The sequence below is a fragment of the Lissotriton helveticus genome, chromosome 10 (assembly GCF_964261635.1).
Source record: "Lissotriton helveticus chromosome 10, aLisHel1.1, whole genome shotgun sequence".
NCBI classification, from domain to species: Eukaryota; Metazoa; Chordata; class Amphibia; order Caudata; family Salamandridae; genus Lissotriton; species Lissotriton helveticus.
Genome location: NC_136071.1, coordinates 22,231,283 through 22,254,791, shown reverse-complemented (window position 1 = coordinate 22,254,791; position 23,509 = coordinate 22,231,283). Strand labels below are relative to the sequence as shown.

General features: G+C 53.6%; 1 protein-coding gene across 3 annotated transcripts in view; it reads left to right on the top strand.

The window, feature by feature from the left end:
- ARHGAP4 (Rho GTPase activating protein 4) overlaps window positions 1-23,509 on the top strand; it is a 281,778-nt gene that overhangs the window by 166,982 nt on the left and 91,287 nt on the right. For all 3 annotated transcript variants that reach the window (XM_078664589.1, XM_078664588.1, XM_078664590.1), the window contains exon 9: window positions 16,307-16,501. In XM_078664589.1, the coding sequence (XP_078520715.1) occupies window positions 16,307-16,501 (195 nt within the window). The remainder of the gene's footprint in view (window positions 1-16,306; window positions 16,502-23,509) is intronic.

Here is a 23,509-nt window from a genome sequence, read left to right as displayed (position 1 = left end):
AGTAGCATTTGCAAACCCAGGATATTAAAATAAACTTTACTAAAAGAAGTATTTTATTATTCTGAGTTCAGGCATACTAAACATTAATTTCTACCAAATTCCCTGAGCCTGCTGGGATTATAGAGTGTAATAATTCCAGCAGCCCATCTGGCCTAAAGGGAACAGGTAGCCTTACAATAGTGAAAAACGAATTTGGCTGTAATTCACTATTAGGACATGCCACACACATCAGGGCATGTCCTACCTTACACTTACAATGCACCCTGCCCTAGGGCCTACCATAGGGGTGACTAATATGAAGTTAAGGGAAGGTTTAGGGGCTGGCAAGTGTGTGCACTTGCCCAGCCAGCATGACAGTACCAGACTGCACGCAGGTTCTGCAACGGCAGACCCTAGACACATTTTAAGGCTGCTTCTGTGGGTGGCGCAACCAGCGCTGCAGGCCCACTAGCAGTATTGGCATTTACAAGCCCTGGCACTCCTGGTGCACTTTACTGGGGACTGATAGTAAATCCAATGAACCAATCAGGTATACCAAACACAGTTATACTTTACATAGGGAGAGCATATGCACTTTAGCACTGGTCAGCAGTGGTAAAGTGCCCAGAGTCATTAAACCAACAAAAACAGGTCAGAGAGAGTATTGGAGGAAGGCAAAAAGTTCAGGGATGACCCTGCCAAGAGGCCCAGGTCCAACACAACCCCCTTCCAGCCAAAACGCAGGGTAGACCAATCACCCCTGTGATGGGCTTCCCTGCTTTGGGCGATAGAACCTGGACCTGGCCCGCAACAGCAGGGGCACATTCCAGTTCTACGCCAATCTGCACCTACTTCAAATCCTCTGTTCATACTCTCAGGGTCCACCAAGCCAATCCCTGGGGCACCCTTCTCTCCATCTGTGGACACCACCTGTGCAGCCTCTAGCCTTAACTGTCTCACAGGTGTGTCCCAACAGATAGTCATCAAATCACAGTGGCCACTGACAGTAGTCAGGGCTGAGACCCAGGTCTCATGCCTCTCAGGGCTCCCAAACCTCTGTGGCCTCAGAGAGCGGGGGGCGGTAGCCCCAGGTGCTTGGCACCCTTTGTCCACTCTCCCTCCTGTCAGGTCAGGTATGTCATCCTGCCACTGACCCACCAGCCCCAGGCCTGTACCTGGCGGCTGGACCCAACACGGGGGTGGCCTCTCCCACACCCTGTCCTCCTCCTTGGGGCTCTGTACCCTCCCACCCGGAGTGGTACCCCCTTCCAGAATTGTCAGGGCACCTGTGGCAGGTGATCTGCACAATTCTCCCACCAGTTCAGGGGTGCTATCCTGCAACTGGGGCACCAGGTAAGGGGGGACACCCTGCACCTGGCCCTCTATCCTAGGGTCTAAACCCTCAAACTGCACCGGGGTCAGAGGCAAGGACTCCCTCCCTCTGCACCCCCTTCCAGAGTACTGCCCACTCCCAACTGGGGTGGTACCCCTAAAAGTGACATGGGCCAGGACACTGATTACAGTGGTCCCACCCTCCAGGTCAGACAAAACCTGAACCTGATTCTCCAACTCAGGGACCCAACCCTGCAGTTGAACACTTGCCTGGTGCACCAGGACTTCCCGGGGAGCACGCATGCCCCCCCCGAGGGTGGCACATAGCTCATGTGTCGTGCGACAGTCTGCCTGGCGCAGATCTCCCAAACCCTGTCCCTCTGACAGTGTGGGAAGATCCCCCAGGACAGAAGTGGTGTCTCCATGGTCATTCACTGGGGACGCAGCCCTGCTGGCTGGCCCCTGACCCACTGGTTCTTCCACTGGGGACTCTTTCCCCCTCTTGCCCCTCTTTCTGGACCTCTGCACCCTCCCAACTGGAGCGGTACTGCCAGACACCAGAACTACTGGAGCTCTGCTTACAGAGCCTCCACGTTCTCTAGCCACTGGGGGATCCCCCTCAGTGGGTGACTCATCCGGACAGCCTAGGCTCCCCACCTGGTGTTCCCTTAAAGAACCATCCAGGATCTGAGACTGAGGTGGGGCACTACTGGGACAAAACCCATTCTCACTCCTTCCCCTTAAGGACAGGACGTGAGGCCCTACACCCCTCTCACTACTACAGGACCTAGCTGGGCTACTCTGCGCCACTTCCACCTCTCTGGGCTGGAAGATACCTGAGCCACTCCCCACAGGATCACACCCCAATGCCTCTCCAGACCCTCTGGAATCCACCACAAGGTCTGCCTCCAATGTGAGCCCCCTGGGGTCAAAGAACTCACTCTCAAACAGGTGTTGGCATAGCTCTGGAAAACTGGGACTTACAATATGCTCTCCCACTATTGGATTACACAGCCCCCTAGCAGGGTTAACCAAACTATCCTTCACCTCCTCATCCAGCGCCTCACACACATACTCCACACCATTCTCCTGAGACTGGCCAGACAGTAGCGGACTGTCTCTGTCACACAACCCACACTCTTCTGGGCGGTCCTTACACTCACCCACCAGGACCTCAACCATGGGGGAATCCCTCCCACCACTAGGACCATGAACTCCTACGCCAGCTACCCTATTCCCTTCAGGGACGCTGCGCACTACTGGAGCTACCTCATGCCCTTGAACCTCCTGGTGTAAGTTAACCCCCTCCAAGTCAGGTGCCATATCTCTAGGTGCGCGCGCTATGCTGTCAGCACTAGGTACCTGAATGTTGCTGCCACCAGCTGAGCTGGACTCCACCTCCAACTCAGCAAAGCTCCATCTGCGAGCTACACACATCTCTGGATGTTGGGCTGACGCCCTCCTGGCTTCAAGCTCCAAATCAAGTTCTCTCATCCTCAAGTAGTGAGCTCTTTGGCGTTCTTGCGCTTCCATTGCCAATTTCTGCTTCTCCATTTCTGTTAGACCTGGCACCTTGGCGTGGGTTTCCCTTCCACTTTTTGCTGTTGTGCCTCAAATGTTTTGCTGGTGTCTGCGACTCAGGGCACTGCGCCACGGCCAACCCGTGCCGCAGTGCAAGTGCTCCCTACTGTAAAGTGTACATATGATTGATGTCCATGATTAGTTCATTGGATTTACTGTTAGTCCCTAGTAAAGTGCACCAGGAGTGCCAGGGCTTGTGAATGCCAATACTGCTAGTGGGCCTGCAGCGCTGGTTGCGCCACCCACAGAAGCAGCCTTAAAATGTGTCTAGGGTCTGCCATTGCAGAACCTGCGTGCAGTCTGGTACTGTCACCCTGGCTGGGCAAGTGCACACACTTGCCAGCCCCTAAACCTTCCCTTAACCTTCATGTTAGTCACCCCTATGGTAGGCCAGAGGGCAGGGTGCATTGTAAGTGTAAGGTAGAACATGCCCTGATGTGTGTGGCATGTTCTAATAGTGAATTACTGCCAAAGTCGTTTTTCACTATTGTAAGGCTACCTGTTCCCTTCTAGGCCAGATGGGCTGCTGGAATTATTACACTCTATAATCCCAGCAGGCTCAGGGAACATGGTAGAAATTCGTGTTTAGTATGCCTGAACTCAGAATAATAAAATACTTCTTTTAGTAAAGTTTATTTTAATATCCTGTGTTTGCAAATGCTACTTTTAGAAAGTTAGCATTTGCTTGCCTAACCATTTCAGCCCGCCTCTGCTTGGATGTGGATCTGACTGTCTGGTGTGTGTGAGTGACAGGGCTGGGAGTTGACAGGTAGTGATTAGCAGGAGGACCCCTTAATGGGTGGTGGGAGTTTCCCCTGAATGATGCATCAGGCTGTGCCCCTGCCACCACAATGCTGGCTCCGCCCTCCTGGGGAGCGACTGATGACTCAGCCTGCACCTGGCCCAGGAAGGACCGAAGCTTGTAAACAAAGTGCTCAGGCCACTCCTGCCCTCTCAATGCCGGCTCCGCCCCCCTGGGGAGCGGCTGATGTGCCTGCCCTCACACTGAATGCAGAAGTCACAAGTACCCACAACAAGTACTCAGAGACTGGAGCAGTTATGCAGAGGCCCCCCTGGCTTGCTAGAACAAAAGAAACTGGGTATAAAAGTAGGAGCCCTGCTCCTTGTAAATTAGATCCTGTTTGTGCTACAAGAGAAACTCTGCCCGAAGAGAAGGACCTGGAAGGACTACAAGGAGGAGTGCTGACTCTGGCCTGTGTCTGGTGCCTTGCTGCCAAAGGAGAGGAAGAGAAAAGACTACAAGAGACTTTTGCTTTATTGAAACTTTGTGCCAAACTCTGCTGAAAGATCTCCAAGGGCTTGCCTGTGAACTTGCCCCCTGACCAGCGCCCCAGGAACAGTGGGCGCTACCCCTCTGAAGAAAAGCTGCTGCTGGCGTGTGCTGTGTGTCTTTACAGCGCCAAGGAAAAGAGAGTTGAGAGCGCTGTGCCTGCCGCCACGCTCTCTGACAATTCGTGCAGCTGTGCCCCTTCCCCGACCACCGTGACTGTGGCCTGTTCGTGTGCCAGCCGCAAAGTAAGGATCAGCCCCGAGCTGGTTCGAGCGCCGTGACTGTCTGCGCTGAGCCACCCTTGCAACGGAAAGGGAGGACCTGCCCGGTCTGAGCATCGCCGCCTGTGTGACCCCCGAGGTACAGGCTGCTCCGCAAAGACCGGCACTGCCAAGATTGTGCCCCTCGTGACTTGGGCGCTGAGACCCCCTTGGCCCCCGCAGCTGGAAGTGACTCGCTGCTGAGCCGTGCCTGAATTGTGCCCCGCGCTCCGTGGAGTGCACCCCCCTCAGCCCCGCCTGCCTGCAGTTTTCCCCTTCAGTGCGAGTGAACCGGACTCCGGAGAATCCTGCCCCGCATCTGCACCGTCAGCCCGGGTGCCCTGTGACCTGCGCTGAGACTCGCAGGCCGCCGCACCCTCCAGGAAGACAACGCGACGTGGGACAGATCCCCGGACAGCCGTCCGCTCCAAGACTTACCAGAAAGCCAAGGTACTGTGTTCTTTGACCTCGCGGTGTGAGCGTCCTACGTCCTGAGCTCGCACCGCGCTCCCTGTTTCCCAGCGCGAGCCGCCCCTGAAACCAAGGCTCGCACTGTGCCAGATCGACGAGGCCCACGCGGGAAGCGTGAGCTTTAGCCGGCCGGGCCCGTTCTCCTCTCTGAAACGAGCGGAGACAGCGGAACACGCAGTGAGGCGCTACAAAACACTGAACCTTGCGGGAACCTGGGCAGAAGGCCCAAAAGATTACTTATTGCTAAGAAAGAACTGTGGCAACTTGAACCTAAGTAAACTGGAACCGCTATTGAAAGTTTGACAACTGTATTTACAAGCCTGCTTGAGATTTATATAAAGAACATATATTTTTACAAATACAGTTTGGTGTCATTGTGTGGTGGGTTGGTTGTGACGGTGTAATATTGCAAATGTTTAACCTTACATGCCCCAGAGATTAGCCTAAGACTGCTTAAGCCACACTACCTAGAGGGTAAGCAGAGGTTGTCTTGAAGGTAACCCTCAGCCCTGACGGGGAAGAGAGAGGCCCTGCTTGTCGCCAGTGTTGCACTGCGCCAACCAGAGACTCCCCCTTCCTACATTGGTGGCAGCGGTGGGATTCGCGAATTTACATTTGCAGTGTTTTACCTTAGCTACTGACCATTGCATAGTGATTACAGTCCAGTAACTTAGCCACAGACTTTTTGATTTTTTAATTTTGCTAAAGAAGAAGATCCCTAGTGTTGCAAACATGCCTGGCACAAACAGCATTGATGGAGGAGAGTCCATAGCCTCTAGTGCGCAGGGGCTAGAATGGGACGCATCAAAGCTGGATGACTACACAAAGAAGCAGTTGAGTTATTTTTGCAGGAAACTCAAGGTTCCACACGCAGGATGCAGAAACAAACCTGAGTTCTACAAGGCCATGAGAGCCTGGATTGAATCTAGGAAGGCACCTGAGGATCAGAATGCACCTGTGGATCCTGTGGGTCTGGAAAAACCAGACAGCGTTCTTAGCTTTGGCAGAGGCCTGTCGCCAGAGGAGCTGGCAGACAGACAGGCAACCAGGGATCATGAGATCAAGATGGCAGAATTGAATTTGAAGGGCCAAATGGAGCTTGAAAGCAAAAAAATGGCTCTGGAAGAAAGAAAACTCCAGTTTGAGTTTGATATGAAAATGAGGGAGATGAGTCTAAAAGAGAAAGCCTTGGATCATCCTCCCTCTGGTGGCAGCACAACGCCGGTGCAGGTAGAGTCAAGAGTGCACATCCCCAAAGATGTAGTTAAAGAGTTCTTTAAGGGGGATGACATAGGACAGTGGTTTAGGGCATATGAGGTAGCCATGCTTTCCCACCGGGTCCCTGAGAAGGATTGGGGAGCGGGGTTATGGGGAAGGTTCCTTAGCGAAGGAAGGGACACCCTGCTAGATTTGCCCACTGAAGACCAGAGATCCTATCCCCATATGAAAGAAGCTTTAATGACCAGGTATGGGCTTACCCCTGAAATGTATAGGCAGAAGTTTAGGGGATGTAATAAGCGGCCTGGGAATACGTATGTGGAGTTTGTGACTTTTTTTTGCAGAGCACTGGATGGTTGGGTGAAGGGTAACAAAGTGAATGATTTTCAAGGTCTCTTTGATTTAATTGCATGGGAGCACTTGTCTGATCAATGTTTTCCTGAGTTACGCCAGCACCTGATTGATAGCAAGTTGTCCAACCCGAGGAAACTTGCTGAGGAGGCGGACCGCTGGCTCAGCACCAGGGTCCACAAGGGTCCAGTGGGAGACTCCGCCAAGGGTGGGCAGGGTCCCCAGCAGAAGAGTGGGGGGGACAAGGGAAAACAGAAAGGGTTCCAAAAAGGCCCCCAAAGTAATCCCCAAGGGGACCAGCAGAAAGGTTCTCAGCCTCCCCCACCCCCTAAGCAGAATGGGGCCCCGACAGGTCGACCTGTTCCAAAGGGGCCCTTCAATTGTTACAAATGTGGTGACCCGGGGCACATAGCCAGTGACCCCAAGTGTCGCCTGTTTGGAAAACCAGCACCCACTGGTGCTCCGCCCCGACAAGTGACCAGTGTTCACTTAGGAGAAGAAGTGATGGTCCCGGGGGGTGGAGATCCTGTTCAGATGACCCTAGTCTCACTAGGAGACAGTGAGATGGTCCCTACAAGCTACCTGCCCTCTAACACTAAAAAATATGGGCAGGTGGTTACCATCAATGGTAAGAAAGCTGAGGCTCTTAGAGACACAGGAGCCAGTGTGACTGCAGTGAGGCATCACCTGGTGTCTCGGGAGCAGGTTGTACCCCATGCCTACTGTAGGGTTGTCAACGCTGACAATTCAGAGAGTCAGTGTCCGATGGCTCAAGTTCCCTTCGAGTGGGGGGGGGTCTCTGGTACTCTGCAGGTCTGTGTGAGGAAAACCATGCCTGTTGACTGTTTGCTAGGGAATGACTTGGAGGACTCCCCTTGGGAAAAGGTGGAGAAGACGACTCACCTGAAGATGGTGGGTCTACCTGACTGGGCGTGCGTGACCACCCGGTCAATGGCAGCCAGTAGGGGTGATCAAGAGGTCCTGGGGCCTGACGGAGAGGCCCAGGAACCGGCCTTAGGGAGAAGGCGCAGGGCGCGCGGGAAACCGGCCCCTGAAGTTCCCACGGTCCAGGAGGAAGCAGACCTTGAGGGGGATGCCCTGGAGCCTACTGGGGAACAGATTGCCGAACTGGGGGACCTGCCTGAGCTGACCCATTGGCAGCAAGAAGGAGGCCCCTCCAGGGAGGAATTCTGCAGGGAGCAGAAAGAATGCCCTTCTCTCGTGGGTATGCGGCAGCAGGCTGCAGACCAGGCCAATGGTGTTCAGGCCAAAACACATTATGTGTACTGGGAGAATGACCTCCTGTACTCAGAGCCTAAGGCTGCTGAACCTGGGTCAGCCCGTGTGCTGGTGGTACCCCAGAAGTTCAGAGCCTTCCTACTGGGACTGGCTCATGATGTGCCTTTAGCAGGACATTTGGGGATGGACAAGACCTATGACAGGCTTGTCACCCACTTCTACTGGCCCCAAATGCACAAGAGCTCAGATGCTCATTGTAGGACCTGTCCAACTTGCCAGGCAAGTGGGAAGAGCGGAGGGAAGAACAAGGCTCCCCTCCAACCCTTCCCTGTGGTCAGTACGCCATTCCAACGAGTGGGTATTGACATTGTTGGGCCTCTGGACCCCAAGACAGCCATGGGCAACAGGTTCATCCTGGTCTTGGTGGATCATGCCACCCGGTACCCTGAAGCCATCCCTCTGAGGACAGTGACGGCCCCCGTGGTGGGGCGTGCACTAATGGGAATTTTCTCCAGAGTGGGGTTCCCTCTAGAGGTGGTGAGCGACAGGGGGACCAACTTTATATCCAAGTATATGAAGTCCCTTTGGCAAGAGTGTGGTGTAACCTACAAGTTCACCACACCTTACCATCCCCAAGGAAATGGGTTGGTTGAAAGATTTAACCGAACCCTGAAGGGCATGATCATGGGCCTGGAAGGTCCAATGAGGCGTAAGTGGGACGTCCTCTTACCATGCCTGCTCTTTGCATACCGCGAGGTGCCACAGAAGTCTCTAGGGTTCAGCCCCTTTGAGCTGCTGTATGGCCACCCCGTGAGAGGACCACTGAGTTTGGTAAAGGAAGGCTGGGAGCAATCTCCCAGGAAACCTCCCCAGAATGTATATAGCTACATGCTGGCCTTCAGAAACCAAACCAGGCGCTTCAGACAACTTGCTGAGGCAAATCTGGAAGCAAGCCAGGAGGAGATGAAGCGGTGGTACGACCAGAATGCCACTCTGGTAGAGCTTCAGCCTGGACAGGAGGTGTATGTCTTGGCCCCAGTGGAACCCTGTGCACTTCAGGATAAGTGGACAGGCCCATTTGAGGTTGTGGAGCGCAAGAGCTCAGTGACATACTTGGTGGACATGAAGACGCCCAGGAATCCTTTAAGGGTCTTACATGTCAACCGCCTCAAGCCCCACTTGAAAAGGTCCGAAGTGGGCATGCTGTTGGCCACTGATGATGGAATGGAAGAGGAGTCTGAGCCTCTTCCTGACCTCTTAGTGGCCTGTGAGAAGGATGGGTCAGTGGATGGAGTTAACCTCTCACCCACCCTGACCCCTGAGCAACAGGAAGACTGCCGCCAGTTGCTGGGGCAGTTTCCAGACCTGTTCTCCCTGGTTCCTAGTGTCACAGATTGGTGCGTCCATGATGTGGACACAGGAGACAGCTTACCTGTGCAGCATAAGGCTTACAGGGTAACTGACAGGGTCCGGGCCTGCATCAAGGAGGAGGTCTCCAAGATGCTTGCTCTTAGGGTGGTTGAGTCTTCCAGCAGTCCTTGGCCCAGCCCCGTGGTCTTGGTCCCAAAGGCTGCTGTGCCGGGAGCCACACCTGAACTCCGGTTCTGTGTGGACTACAGAGGACTCAATTCAGTCACCAAGACTGACGCGCACCCTATCCCCAGAGCTGATGAGCTCATTGATCGGCTAGGGGCTGCCCGGTTCCTCAGCACGTTTGATTTAACGTCTGGGTACTGGCAGATCGCCTTGACCGATGGGGCAAAGGAGAGGTCAGCATTCTCCACACCAGATGGGCATTTCCAGTTCCGGGTTATGCCATTTGGGATGAAGAATGCCCCTGCCACCTTTCAGAGGTTGGTCAACCAGGTGTTGGTCGGGCTGGATGAGTTCAGTGCCGCCTACCTGGATGACATCGCAGTGTTCAGTGGCACCTGGCCAGAACACCTGCGGCACCTCTGGGAAGTGTTGATGGCGCTGCGCAAGGCAGGCCTCACAATCAAGGCAAGCAAGTGCCAGATTGGGCAGGGTTCAGTGGTGTACTTGGGACACCAAGTGGGGAGTGGCAAGGTGGCACCCTTGCAACCCAAAATTGAGACCATCCTGGCTTGGGAACCCCCCAAGACCCAGACAGCAGTAAGAGCCTTCCTGGGGCTCACTGGGTATTACAGGAGGTTTGTCAAGGGCTATGGCACTATTGTGACCCCCTTGACAGAACTGACTTCTAAGAAGCAGCCCAGGAATGTGATTTGGACTGACACCTGTCAGAAGGCTTTTGACACCCTGAAGACTGCCATGTGCACGGCGCCCGTGCTCCTGGCTCCTGATTTCTCCAAGGAATTCATAGTGCAAACAGACGCTTCAGAGCATGGTGTAGGGGCTGTTCTCTCACAGATGACTGAGGAGGGCTGGGACCAACCCGTAGCCTTCATCAGTAGGAGGTTACTTCCACGGGAAAGTAGGTGGAGTGCAATAGAGCGAGAAGCATTTGCTGTGGTCTGGGCGCTGAAGAAGCTAAGACCCTACTTGTTTGGGTCTCACTTCCGGGTTCAGACGGACCACAGGCCCCTCAGATGGTTGATGCAAATGAGGGGTGAGAACCCAAAACTGTTGAGGTGGTCCATCTCCCTACAGGGTATGGACTTCACGGTGGAACACCGCCCTGGCACAGATCACGCCAACGCTGATGGTCTGTCCAGATTTTTCCGCCTTAGTGATGAGGAACTCCCTGGGGAAGGGTAGTTCTCCCCACATTTCAGCTGGAGGGGACACGTGTTAGACCTGGCACCTTGGCGTGGGTTTCCCTTCCACTTTTTGCTGTTGTGCCTCAAATGTTTTGCTGGTGTCTGCGACTCAGGGCACTGCGCCACGGCCAACCCGTGCCGCAGTGCAAGTGCTCCCTACTGTAAAGTGTACATATGATTGATGTCCATGATTAGTTCATTGGATTTACTGTTAGTCCCTAGTAAAGTGCACCAGGAGTGCCAGGGCTTGTGAATGCCAATACTGCTAGTGGGCCTGCAGCGCTGGTTGCGCCACCCACAGAAGCAGCCTTAAAATGTGTCTAGGGTCTGCCATTGCAGAACCTGCGTGCAGTCTGGTACTGTCACCCTGGCTGGGCAAGTGCACACACTTGCCAGCCCCTAAACCTTCCCTTAACCTTCATGTTAGTCACCCCTATGGTGGGCCAGAGGGCAGGGTGCATTGTAAGTGTAAGGTAGAACATGCCCTGATGTGTGTGGCATGTTCTAATAGTGAATTACTGCCAAAGTCGTTTTTCACTATTGTAAGGCTACCTGTTCCCTTCTAGGCCAGATGGGCTGCTGGAATTATTACACTCTATAATCCCAGCAGGCTCAGGGAACATGGTAGAAATTCGTGTTTAGTATGCCTGAACTCAGAATAATAAAATACTTCTTTTAGTAAAGTTTATTTTAATATCCTGTGTTTGCAAATGCTACTTTTAGAAAGTTAGCATTTGCTTGCCTAACCATTTCAGCCCGCCTCTGCTTGGATGTGGATCTGACTGTCTGGTGTGTGTGAGTGACAGGGCTGGGAGTTGACAGGTAGTGATTAGCAGGAGGACCCCTTAATGGGTGGTGGGAGTTTCCCCTGAATGATGCATCAGGCTGTGCCCCTGCCACCACAATGCTGGCTCCGCCCTCCTGGGGAGCGACTGATGACTCAGCCTGCACCTGGCCCAGGAAGGACCGAAGCTTGTAAACAAAGTGCTCAGGCCACTCCTGCCCTCTCAATGCCGGCTCCGCCCCCCTGGGGAGCGGCTGATGTGCCTGCCCTCACACTGAATGCAGAAGTCACAAGTACCCACAACAAGTACTCAGAGACTGGAGCAGTTATGCAGAGGCCCCCCTGGCTTGCTAGAACAAAAGAAACTGGGTATAAAAGTAGGAGCCCTGCTCCTTGTAAATTAGATCCTGTTTGTGCTACAAGAGAAACTCTGCCCGAAGAGAAGGACCTGGAAGGACTACAAGGAGGAGTGCTGACTCTGGCCTGTGTCTGGTGCCTTGCTGCCAAAGGAGAGGAAGAGAAAAGACTACAAGAGACTTTTGCTTTATTGAAACTTTGTGCCAAACTCTGCTGAAAGATCTCCAAGGGCTTGCCTGTGAACTTGCCCCCTGACCAGCGCCCCAGGAACAGTGGGCGCTACCCCTCTGAAGAAAAGCTGCTGCTGGCGTGTGCTGTGTGTCTTTACAGCGCCAAGGAAAAGAGAGTTGAGAGCGCTGTGCCTGCCGCCACGCTCTCTGACAATTCGTGCAGCTGTGCCCCTTCCCCGACCACCGTGACTGTGGCCTGTTCGTGTGCCAGCCGCAAAGTAAGGATCAGCCCCGAGCTGGTTCGAGCGCCGTGACTGTCCGCGCTGAGCCACCCTTGCAACGGAAAGGGAGGACCTGCCCGGTCTGAGCATCGCCGCCTGTGTGACCCCCGAGGTACAGGCTGCTCCGCAAAGACCGGCACTGCCAAGATTGTGCCCCTCGTGACTTGGGCGCTGAGACCCCCTTGGCCCCCGCAGCTGGAAGTGACTCGCTGCTGAGCCGTGCCTGAATTGTGCCCCGCGCTCCGTGGAGTGCACCCCCCTCAGCCCCGCCTGCCTGCAGTTTTCCCCTTCAGTGCGAGTGAACCGGACTCCGGAGAATCCTGCCCCGCATCTGCACCGTCAGCCCGGGTGCCCTGTGACCTGCGCTGAGACTCGCAGGCCGCCGCACCCTCCAGGAAGACAACGCGACGTGGGACAGATCCCCGGACAGCCGTCCGCTCCAAGACTTACCAGAAAGCCAAGGTACTGTGTTCTTTGACCTCGCGGTGTGAGCGTCCTACGTCCTGAGCTCGCACCGCGCTCCCTGTTTCCCAGCGCGAGCCGCCCCTGAAACCAAGGCTCGCACTGTGCCAGATCGACGAGGCCCACGCGGGAAGCGTGAGCTTTAGCCGGCCGGGCCCGTTCTCCTCTCTGAAACGAGCGGAGACAGCGGAACACGCAGTGAGGCGCTACAAAACACTGAACCTTGCGGGAACCTGGGCAGAAGGCCCAAAAGATTACTTATTGCTAAGAAAGAACTGTGGCAACTTGAACCTAAGTAAACTGGAACCGCTATTGAAAGTTTGACAACTGTATTTACAAGCCTGCTTGAGATTTATATAAAGAACATATATTTTTACAAATACAGTTTGGTGTCATTGTGTGGTGGGTTGGTTGTGACGGTGTAATATTGCAAATGTTTAACCTTACATGCCCCAGAGATTAGCCTAAGACTGCTTAAGCCACACTACCTAGAGGGTAAGCAGAGGTTGTCTTGAAGGTAACCCTCAGCCCTGACGGGGAAGAGAGAGGCCCTGCTTGTCGCCAGTGTTGCACTGCGCCAACCAGAGACTCCCCCTTCCTACAATTTCCAATTGTCCTTTTAATCTCGCCATCTCCATTTCATGTGCCCTGGTTGCTGCCCTGTCTGCCAACTCCTCTGGCGACAGGCATCTGGTTGCTGCCTTTTCCATCCTCACTGAACCAGGCATGACGTCTTCAAAAACACATGGAGATCTCCCAGCAAAATTAAACAAAATGGAAATCTGTGGCTGCGTTATAGGTCTGCTCTCACTATGTGGTGATCAGCAATTCACTGTATGTCAATCACAAATGCAAATTCGCAAATCCCACCGCTGCCACCAATGTTAGAATTGGGGGTCTCTGGTTGGCGCAAGTATGCACTTGTGACAAGCAGGGACCCTCTCTTCTAAGTCAGGGCAAAGGATGACCCCTTAGAATTACCCTTGCTCACCCTCTAGGTGCGTGGCGTGAGCAGCCAAGGCTATTCTTCAGGCGTTATTCAGTTAAGCATTTGTAATCACACACACAGTAAAATATACCAATCCCCCCACAAATGGACACCAGGCTGTGAATATATATAAAAATACGCTTCTTTATGTAAAAAATATATATATGTAACTCAACAGACTTATCACAAGACCAAATAACGTTTTTGTAGCACCACAGGTTGTAAATAGGCAAAGGTTCTTAGTTGTAGCTTTCAATGGTTGTTTGTTTGTTCCAAGAAAATAATTCAATTGCTTTCCTTCAGAAAAATAGGTCCTTCAGTGTTCTCTCCTTGTTATCCCCTTCCAAAGGATAGTCTCTCTCTGTTCTGGGGCTTTGGGACCCTCCCCAGCCTTCGGAGCGCCTTGCAGCGCCTCTCCTGCCTTCAAGGGTGAAACTGACTCGGCCCCTACCAACTCTCACGCATCTCGCGGTATGCTTGGAATGGAGACCAGAGAGGGGCTTGAAAAACCCTGGGCCTTTTCCAGAGGTGGGGGCTGAGCTGCGGAGCAGAGCAGCAAGCAGGCGATGAGAGGAGCCCCGGGCCTTTTCCAGAGGTGGGGGCTCCCGGCTGCAGTGAGGAGCAGGGAGGGGGGAGAGGAGCCTCTGGGGCCAAGGCACCTTCAGGAATGCTTTCTTTCAGGAATTGTCAGTGCAGAGGGGTCCCTTCTTAAAGCGAGGATCTCCGGGAGGCAAGGCACCCTTCACAGTGCGGTGCGGCCTCTCCTGGGGGGGCAGAGCAAGGCAGGGCAGCCGGGTGCAATCAGATGCCCGGGCACAGGCTGCTCGAGTCCCCGGGATTCCGGCGGGAGGGGCTGAAGTCTCCTCAAGGGCTCCGTGAAGCAGGCAGGGGTAGAGGAGCGGCCGGCCTTAGCCCTGGGGCAGAGAGCGACTCCGGGTGGAGCGAGGCTCTCAAGGGCAAGAGGGCAGGCTGGCTCCCGAGTACCACGGCCCTAGGAGGGGGCTAGAGGGGGCAGACTTCACCTCCGGCGGGAGGAAATACTCGGCCTCAGGCAGGGGACGAGCCAAAGCACAGGAGAACCCACTGGTCCTGGGGTTCAGTTCAGGGGGCAAGCTCAATCAAGCCCTTGGAGAATGTTTAGAGCACAAAGCAGCAAAGTCTTTAAAGCAAGTCTTCTTCCTCTCCTTTCTCAGCAAGGCAAGCAGCAGGCCAGTCCTTCCAGCGTCTCTTCTCCTTCTAGTCGGGCAGAGGTCCTTTGTGGTAAAACAGGATTCTGATTTACAAGGAGCAGGGCTCCTACTTTTATACACAGTTTCTTTTGTTCTTACAGGCCAGGGGGGCCTCTGCATAACTGCTCTCAGCTCCTGAGCACTTGTGGTGGGTACTTCTGCTTCTGCATTCAGTGTGAGGGCAGGCACATCAGCCGCTCCCCAGGGGGGCGGAGCCGGCATTGTGAGGACAGGGGCAGCCTGAGCACTTTGTTGACAAGCTTCGGTCCTTCCTGGGCCAGGTGCAGGCTGAGTCATCAGTCGCTCCCCAGGAGGGCGGAGCCAGCATTGTGGGGGCAGAGCACAGCCTGATGCATCATTCAGGGGAAACTCCCACCACCCACTAAGGTGTCATCCTGCTATTCACAACCTGTCAACTCCCAGCCCTGTCACTCACACAACTCAGACAGTCAGATACACACAAGAGCAGAGGCGGGCTGAAATGGTTAGACAAGCAAATGCTAACTTTCTAAAAGTAGCATTTGCAAACCCAGGATATTAAAATAAACTTTACTAAAAGAAGTATTTTATTATTCTGAGTTCAGGCATACTAAACATTAATTTCTACCAAATTCCCTGAGCCTGCTGGGATTATAGAGTGTAATAATTCCAGCAGCCCATCTGGCCTAAAGGGAACAGGTAGCCTTACAATAGTGAAAAACGAATTTGGCTGTAATTCACTATTAGGACATGCCACACACATCAGGGCATGTCCTACCTTACACTTACAATGCACCCTGCCGTAGGGCCTACCATAGGGGTGACTAATATGAAGTTAAGGGAAGGTTTAGGGGCTGGCAAGTGTGTGCACTTGCCCAGCCAGCATGACAGTACCAGACTGCACGCAGGTTCTGCAACGGCAGACCCTAGACACATTTTAAGGCTGCTTCTGTGGGTGGCGCAACCAGCGCTGCAGGCCCACTAGCAGTATTGGCATTTACAAGCCCTGGCACTCCTGGTGCACTTTACTGGGGACTGATAGTAAATCCAATGAACCAATCAGGTATACCAAACACAGTTATACTTTACATAGGGAGAGCATATGCACTTTAGCACTGGTCAGCAGTGGTAAAGTGCCCAGAGTCATTAAACCAACAAAAACAGGTCAGAGAGAGTATTGGAGGAAGGCAAAAAGTTCAGGGATGACCCTGCCAAGAGGCCCAGGTCCAACACATGTTCATGAAATACCACTTGAAACTACTTAAAATGTGTAGCAGGATAGTAGCATTTCGTACTTATGGCGTAACATTAAATATTATGTTAATATTCAGTTTACGACTTGTAGAGTTATGGGTGCTTGTAACAATATACATTTTTTACGAAGCCTTGCGAAGTCCTCCAAAGGCAGTAAGGAGTGCTGCTAACAGGTGAATGTTTAAATGATCCCAAATTGCTCTACTGCTACAGGCAAGTAAACCTTTCTCCAAAGATCAGCACCGTCTCTGTCCAGGATCTGAGCTCGTTTAATGCTGTTCTCATTGTAAGGGTAGTTACTTGATCCAAAAGTAAACTATGTTTTTTTTCTGCCCCCAGGTGAACAAGACTCTGAAAGCCACCATGCAGACGCTCCTCGACCTTATTGGCACAGACGAGGGTGACGTTCTGGACGCTTTCCAGTCCAGTCAGTCGACAGAGTCTCTGAAGTCCACTGGCTCCGATACCAGCAATAAGCCGACCATAGCCAAGCGGCGAGCCAATCAGCAAGAAACGGAGACCTTCTATGTGACGGTAAAGGAGCAGTTAGGCCCTCTGTTCTGGTGATATAGTTGAGTCGAAGGATGGATGTAGGGGTGTGGAGGGCTCTCCAGTGCTTATGACGTGGCAGAATGGCAGTACGGCGGGTCCGAGGAGTCTTTGAAGTATGAATGTGAGAGTTGGTGCCCCAGTAGAGCTGGAAGGATGCTTTACTAAGGGTATTTATTGCAGGGAAAATTGATGCAACCAGGAAGATGTGTTGGTGGTTGAGTAAGAGAATGGGTGGTTCTTCTGATGGGTGCATGGAGAGTAGGATACGCGGATTAAGGAATGTGTAGACCCTAGAGCCCTTCAGCAATAAACTGGTGAAGGGTTGGAACATTGAGTGACCTAGGAGTTGGGTGGGTTAGGTGAAAAGAGGAATAAATGCCTGGGCTGAGTGTAGTTAGTTGAAAGGTGATGCATATGGACATTTCTGGAGTTGGAAAGCAAACAACCGTTCGAATGCTGGATCTAATGAGGGTTCAGATATTGTGTTGTTTGGTTGAGGGGCCTGAGCCTTGGGGACTGCTCCCAGTCACCTGGGGCTCCTCTGTACTAAGCCTTTGATGAACCTTTGACTCGAGCCTTTTGGGGAGTCTTCATTGTGTAACCCAGGAGCTCTCCTTTCCTAGGTCTTTAAGTTCTGCACTCACTTCTTCCATTTGGAGGGACCTTCTTACATTTCCCATTTTGCAAGCATCGTCTTTAATCTTGGCCACAGAGGCCCCTGCCCATATGAAGAAGAAATTATCTAAAAATTATGCAATCCTTTTCCTGTTTCCACACTCCTAGGAGACCCCACGTCTTATTGAAATACCAGTTACGTTTCCTTTTTCCAATCTGATAGAGAAATTGATGGCGACCACTGTACCAAAAGTGTTCTTTATAAAACCTTTTTTTTTACACAGTTCCCTCCTAGGGGTTTTAAGTCAATCGCATTTAGTGTTGTGACCCGGGTAAGTAGTGCGCTCAGGAGGGTTGCGAGAGTTTACAAAGGTTAATCATTTTAGCAGACCATATATTTATAAGGTTTATATACATAAAGGTACGCATAAAATAGAACCTTTTAAAATGCACTGGAGATCTGAAGGAATTTGAAATTGTAGGCAAAAAATGACTTTGGTCTCCTTAGCTTGAATAATGGAGCAGCAGAAGTACAGCAAACGCAATCTAGGATGGACAATTGATGGTGTCAGATGAAGCGCTGGTGTGCACCGACACAAGGACGCGTGCATTAAGAACAATAAAGACAAACTGATACGCTTGAATCAGATATATTGCTTTGTCCTTTAGAAATAACACCAAATATTGAAAAGCTCCAACCTTCCCATTAATATTAAAAGGCCATTCTTTATTATAGGTATTGTTTGCTTGAGTTAAATAGTATAGAATTCATGCATTTGTTGGATTTATACTTGTTTCTGTATTTTGTGTATTGTTTTGAGGTTTAAATCGGAGATATTGATCCGGTGGGGGAGAGGAGCTGGCTTCCAGCAGTAAGGTCAACAGAAGGTGAAAGGTTAAGAAGCTTTGCTCTTCACCTTTACCCCATCACCGGCCCGCCTTTTGTCTTAAGGTATAAAAGGAGTACATGGCTCCAGAGCTCTTGAGTCTCTGTACAGTTTGTAATAAAGAAGTCCTGGGGGGCCCTGGAATGCAGGAACCCTGTGCACCCCCAGAAGCAACAGGAGTGACCTAGAAGGCAGAGCAGCTCCACTTCCTGTCCTGGATCTGGAATGATTTTTTGTTCGCCCGGTAGTGCACTCTTGTTGGTGCAGCCTTTGGGGGGTTCCTGTGGTGGACTCTTGACGATGCAGCCTTTAGGGGTTCCTGTGGTCGACTCTTGATGGTGCAGCCTTTGGGTGTTCCTGCGGTGGACTCTTGATGGTGCAACCTTTGGGTGTTCCTGCGGTGGACTCTCGATGGTGCAACCTTTGGGGGTTCCTGTGGTGGACTCTTGATGGTGCAGCCTTTGGGTGTTCCTGCGGTGGGCTCTTGACGATGCAGCCTTTAGGGGTTCCTGTGGTCGACTCTTGATGGTGCAGCCTTTGGGGGTTCCTGTGGTGGGCTCTTTATGGTGCAGCCTTTGGGGGTTCCTGTGGTGGGCTCTTTATGGTGCAGCCTTTGGGGGTTCCTGTGGTGGACTCTTGATGGTACAGCCTTTGGGGGTTCCTGTGGTGCACTCTTGATGGTACAGCCTTTGGGTGTTCCTGCGGTGGACTCTTGATGGTGCAGCCTTTGGGTGTTCCTGCGGTGGACTCTTGATGGTGCAACCTTTGGGTGTTCCTGCGGTGGACTCTCGATGGTGCAACCTTTGGGGGTTCCTGTGGTGGACTCTTGATGGTGCAGCCTTTGGGTGTTCCTGCGGTGGGCTCTTGACGATGCAGCCTTTAGGGTTTCGGGTGGTCGACTCTTGATGGTGCAGCCTTTGGGGGTTCCTGTGGTGGGCTCTTTATGGTGCAGCCTTTGGGGGTTCCTGTGGTGGGCTCTTTATGGTGCAGCCTTTGGGGGTTCCTGTGGTGGACTCTTGATGGTACAGCCTTTGGGGGTTCCTGTGGTGCACTCTTGATGGTACAGCCTTTGGGTGTTCCTGCGGTGGACTCTTGATGGTGCAGCCTTTGGGTGTTCCTGCGGTGGACTCTTGATGGTGCAACCTTTGGGTGTTCCTGCGGTGGACTCTCGATGGTGCAACCTTTGGGGGTTCCTGTGGTGGACTCTTGATGGTGCAGCCTTTGGGTGTTCCTGCGGTGGACTCTCGTTGGTGCAACCTTTGGGTGTTCCTGCGGTGGACTCTTGATGGTGCAACCTTTGGGGGTTCCTGTGGTGGACTCTTGATGGTGCAGCCTTTGGGGGTTCCTGTGGTGGACTCTTGATGGTGCAGCCTTTGGGTGTTCCTGCGGTGGACTCTCGTTGGTGCAACCTTTGGGTGTTCCTGCGGTGGACTCTTGATGGTGCAACCTTTGGGTGTTCCTGCGGTGGACTCTCGTTGGTGCAACCTTTGGGTGTTCCTGCGGTGGACTCTCGTTGGTGCAACCTTTGGGTGTTCCTGCGGTGGACTCTTGATGGTGCAGCCTTTGGGTGTTCCTGCGGTGGACTCTCGTTGGTGCAACCTTTGGGTGTTCCTGCGGTGGACTCTTGATGGTGCAACCTTTGGGTGTTCCTGTGGTGGACTCTCGATGGTGCAACCTTTGGGGGTTCCTGTGGTGGACTCTTGATGGTGCAGCCTTTGGGTGTTCCTGCGGTGGACTCTCGTTGGTGCAACCTTTGGGTGTTCCTGCGGTGGACTCTTGATGGTGCAGCCTTTGGGTGTTCCTGTGGTGGACTCTTGATGGTGCAGCCTTTGGGTGTTCCTGCGGTGGACTCTCGTTGGTGCAACCTTTGGGTGTTCCTGCGGTGGACTCTTGATGGTGCAACCTTTGGGTGTTCCTGTGGTGGACTCTCGATGGTGCAACCTTTGGGGGTTCCTGTGGTGGACTCTTGATGGTGCAGCCTTTGGGTGTTCCTGCGGTGGACTCTCGTTGGTGCAGCCTTTGGGTGTTCCTGTGGTGGACTCTTGACGGTGCAGCCTTTGGGGGTTCCTGTGGTGGACTCTTGATGGTGCAGCCTTTGGGGGTTCCTGTGGTGGACTCTTGATGGTGCAGCCTTTGGGTGTTCCTGCGGTGGACTCTCGTTGGTGCAACCTTTGGGTGTTCCTGCGGTGGACTCTTGATGGTGCAACCTTTGGGTGTTCCTGCGGTGGACTCTCGTTGGTGCAACCTTTGGGTGTTCCTGCGGTGGACTCTCGTTGGTGCAACCTTTGGGTGTTCCTGCGGTGGACTCTTGATGGTGCAGCCTTTGGGTGTTCCTGCGGTGGACTCTCGTTGGTGCAACCTTTGGGTGTTCCTGCGGTGGACTCTTGATGGTGCAACCTTTGGGTGTTCCTGTGGTGGACTCTCGATGGTGCAACCTTTGGGGGTTCCTGTGGTGGACTCTTGATGGTGCAGCCTTTGGGTGTTCCTGCGGTGGACTCTCGTTGGTGCAACCTTTGGGTGTTCCTGCGGTGGACTCTTGATGGTGCAACCTTTGGGTGTTCCTGTGGTGGACTCTCGATGGTGCAACCTTTGGGGGTTCCTGTGGTGGACTCTTGATGGTGCAGCCTTTGGGTGTTCCTGCGGTGGACTCTCGTTGGTGCAACCTTTGGGTGTTCCTGTGGTGGACTCTTGATGGTGCAACCTTTGGGTGTTCCTGCGGTGGACTCTTGATGGTGCAGCCTTTGGGGGTTCCTGTGGTGGGCTCTTGATGGTGCAGCCTTTGGGGGTTCCTGTGGTGGGCTCTTGATGGTGCAGCCTTTGGGGGTTCCTGCGGTGGACTCTTGATGGTGCAACCTTTGAGGGTTCCTGTGGTGGACTCTTGATGGTGCAGCCTTTGGGGGTTCCTGCGGTGGACTCTCGTTGGTGCAACCTTTGGGTGTTCCTGCGGTGGACTCTTGATGGTGCAGCCTTTGGGTGTTCCTGCGGTGGACTCTCGTTGGTGCAACCTTTGGGTGTTCCTGCGGTGGACTCTTGATGGTGCAACCTTTGGGGGTTCCTGTGGTGGGCTCTTGATGGTGCAGCCTTTGGGGGTTCCTGTGGTGGGCTCTTGATGGTGCAGCCTTTGGGTGTTCCTGCGGTGGACTCTTGACGGTGCAGCCTTTGGGGGTTCCTGTGGTGGACTCTTGATGGTGCAGCCTTTGGGGGTTCCTGTGGTGGACTCTTGATGGTGCAGCCTTTGGGTGTTCCTGCGGTGGACTCTCGTTGGTGCAACCTTTGGGTGTTCCTGCGGTGGACTCTTGATGGTGCAGCCTTTGGGTGTTCCTGTGGTGGACTCTTGATGGTGCAGCCTTTGGGTGTTCCTGCGGTGGACTCTTGATGGTGCAGCCTTTGGGTGTTCCTGTGGTGGACTCTTGACGGTGCAGCCTTTGGGGGTTCCTGTGGTGGACTCTTGACGGTGCAGCCTTTGGGGGTTCCTGTGGTGGACTCTTGATGGTGCAGCCTTTGGGGGTTCCTGTGGTGGACTCTTGATGGTGCAACCTTTGGGTGTTCCTGCGGTGGACTCTTGATGGTGCAGCCTTTGGGGGTTCCTGTGGTGGGCTCTTGATGGTGCAGCCTTTGGGGGTTCCTGTGGTGGGCTCTTGATGGTGCAGCCTTTGGGGGTTCCTGCGGTGGACTCTTGATGGTGCAACCTTTGAGGGTTCCTGTGGTGGACTCTTGATGGTGCAGCCTTTGGGGGTTCCTGCGGTGGACTCTCGTTGGTGCAACCTTTGGGTGTTCCTGCGGTGGACTCTTGATGGTGCAGCCTTTGGGTGTTCCTGCGGTGGACTCTCGTTGGTGCAACCTTTGGGTGTTCCTGCGGTGGACTCTTGATGGTGCAACCTTTGGGTGTTCCTGTGGTGGACTCTCGATGGTGCAACCTTTGGGGGTTCCTGTGGTGGACTCTTGATGGTGCAGCCTTTGGGTGTTCCTGCGGTGGACTCTCGTTGGTGCAACCTTTGGGTGTTCCTGCGGTGGACTCTTGATGGTGCAGCCTTTGGGTGTTCCTGCGGTGGACTCTCGTTGGTGCAACCTTTGGGTGTTCCTGCGGTGGACTCTTGATGGTGCAACCTTTGGGTGTTCCTGTGGTGGACTCTCGATGGTGCAACCTTTGGGGGTTCCTGTGGTGGACTCTTGATGGTGCAGCCTTTGGGGGTTCCTGCGGTGGACTCTCGTTGGTGCAACCTTTGGGTGTTCCTGCGGTGGACTCTTGACGGTGCAGCCTTTGGGTGTTCCTGTGGTGGACTCTTGATGGTGCAGCCTTTGGGGGTTCCTGTGGAGGACTCTCGACAGTGCAGCCTTTGGGGGTTCCTGTGGTGCACTCTTGATGGTGCAGCCTTTGGGTGTTCCTGCGGTGGACTCTCGTTGGTGCAACCTTTGGGTGTTCCTGCGGTGGACTCTTGATGGTGCAGCCTTTGGGTGTTCCTGCGGTGGACTCTCGTTGGTGCAACCTTTGGGTGTTCCTGCGGTGGACTCTTGATGGTGCAGCCTTTGGGTGTTCCTGCGGTGGACTCTCGTTGGTGCAACCTTTGGGTGTTCCTGCGGTGGACTCTTGATGGTGCAACCTTTGGGTGTTCCTGTGGTGGACTCTCGATGGTGCAACCTTTGGGGGTTCCTGTGGTGGACTCTTGATGGTGCAGCCTTTGGGGGTTCCTGCGGTGGACTCTCGTTGGTGCAACCTTTGGGTGTTCCTGCGGTGGACTCTTGACGGTGCAGCCTTTGGGTGTTCCTGCGGTGGACTCTCGTTGGTGCAACCTTTGGGTGTTCCTGCGGTGGACTCTTGATGGTGCAGCCTTTGGGTGTTCCTGCGGTGGACTCTCGTTGGTGCAACCTTTGGGTGTTCCTGCGGTGGACTCTTGATGGTGCAGCCTTTGGGTGTTCCTGCGGTGGACTCTCGTTGGTGCAACCTTTGGGTGTTCCTGCGGTGGACTCTTGATGGTGCAACCTTTGGGTGTTCCTGTGGTGGACTCTCGATGGTGCAACCTTTGGGGGTTCCTGTGGTGGACTCTTGATGGTGCAGCCTTTGGGGGTTCCTGCGGTGGACTCTCGATGGTGCAACCTTTGGGGGTTCCTGTGGTGGACTCTTGATGGTGCAGCCTTTGGGGGTTCCTGCGGTGGACTCTCGACAGTGCAGCCTTTGGGGGTTCCTGTGGTGCACTCTTGATGGTGCAGCCTTTGGGTGTTCCTGCGGTGGACTCTCGTTGGTGCAACCTTTGGGTGTTCCTGCGGTGGACTCTTGATGGTGCAGCCTTTGGGTGTTCCTGCGGTGGACTCTCGTTGGTGCAACCTTTGGGTGTTCCTGCGGTGGACTCTTGATGGTGCAACCTTTGGGTGTTCCTGTGGTGGACTCTCGATGGTGCAACCTTTGGGGGTTCCTGTGGTGGACTCTTGATGGTGCAGCCTTTGGGGGTTCCTGCGGTGGACTCTCGTTGGTGCAACCTTTGGGTGTTCC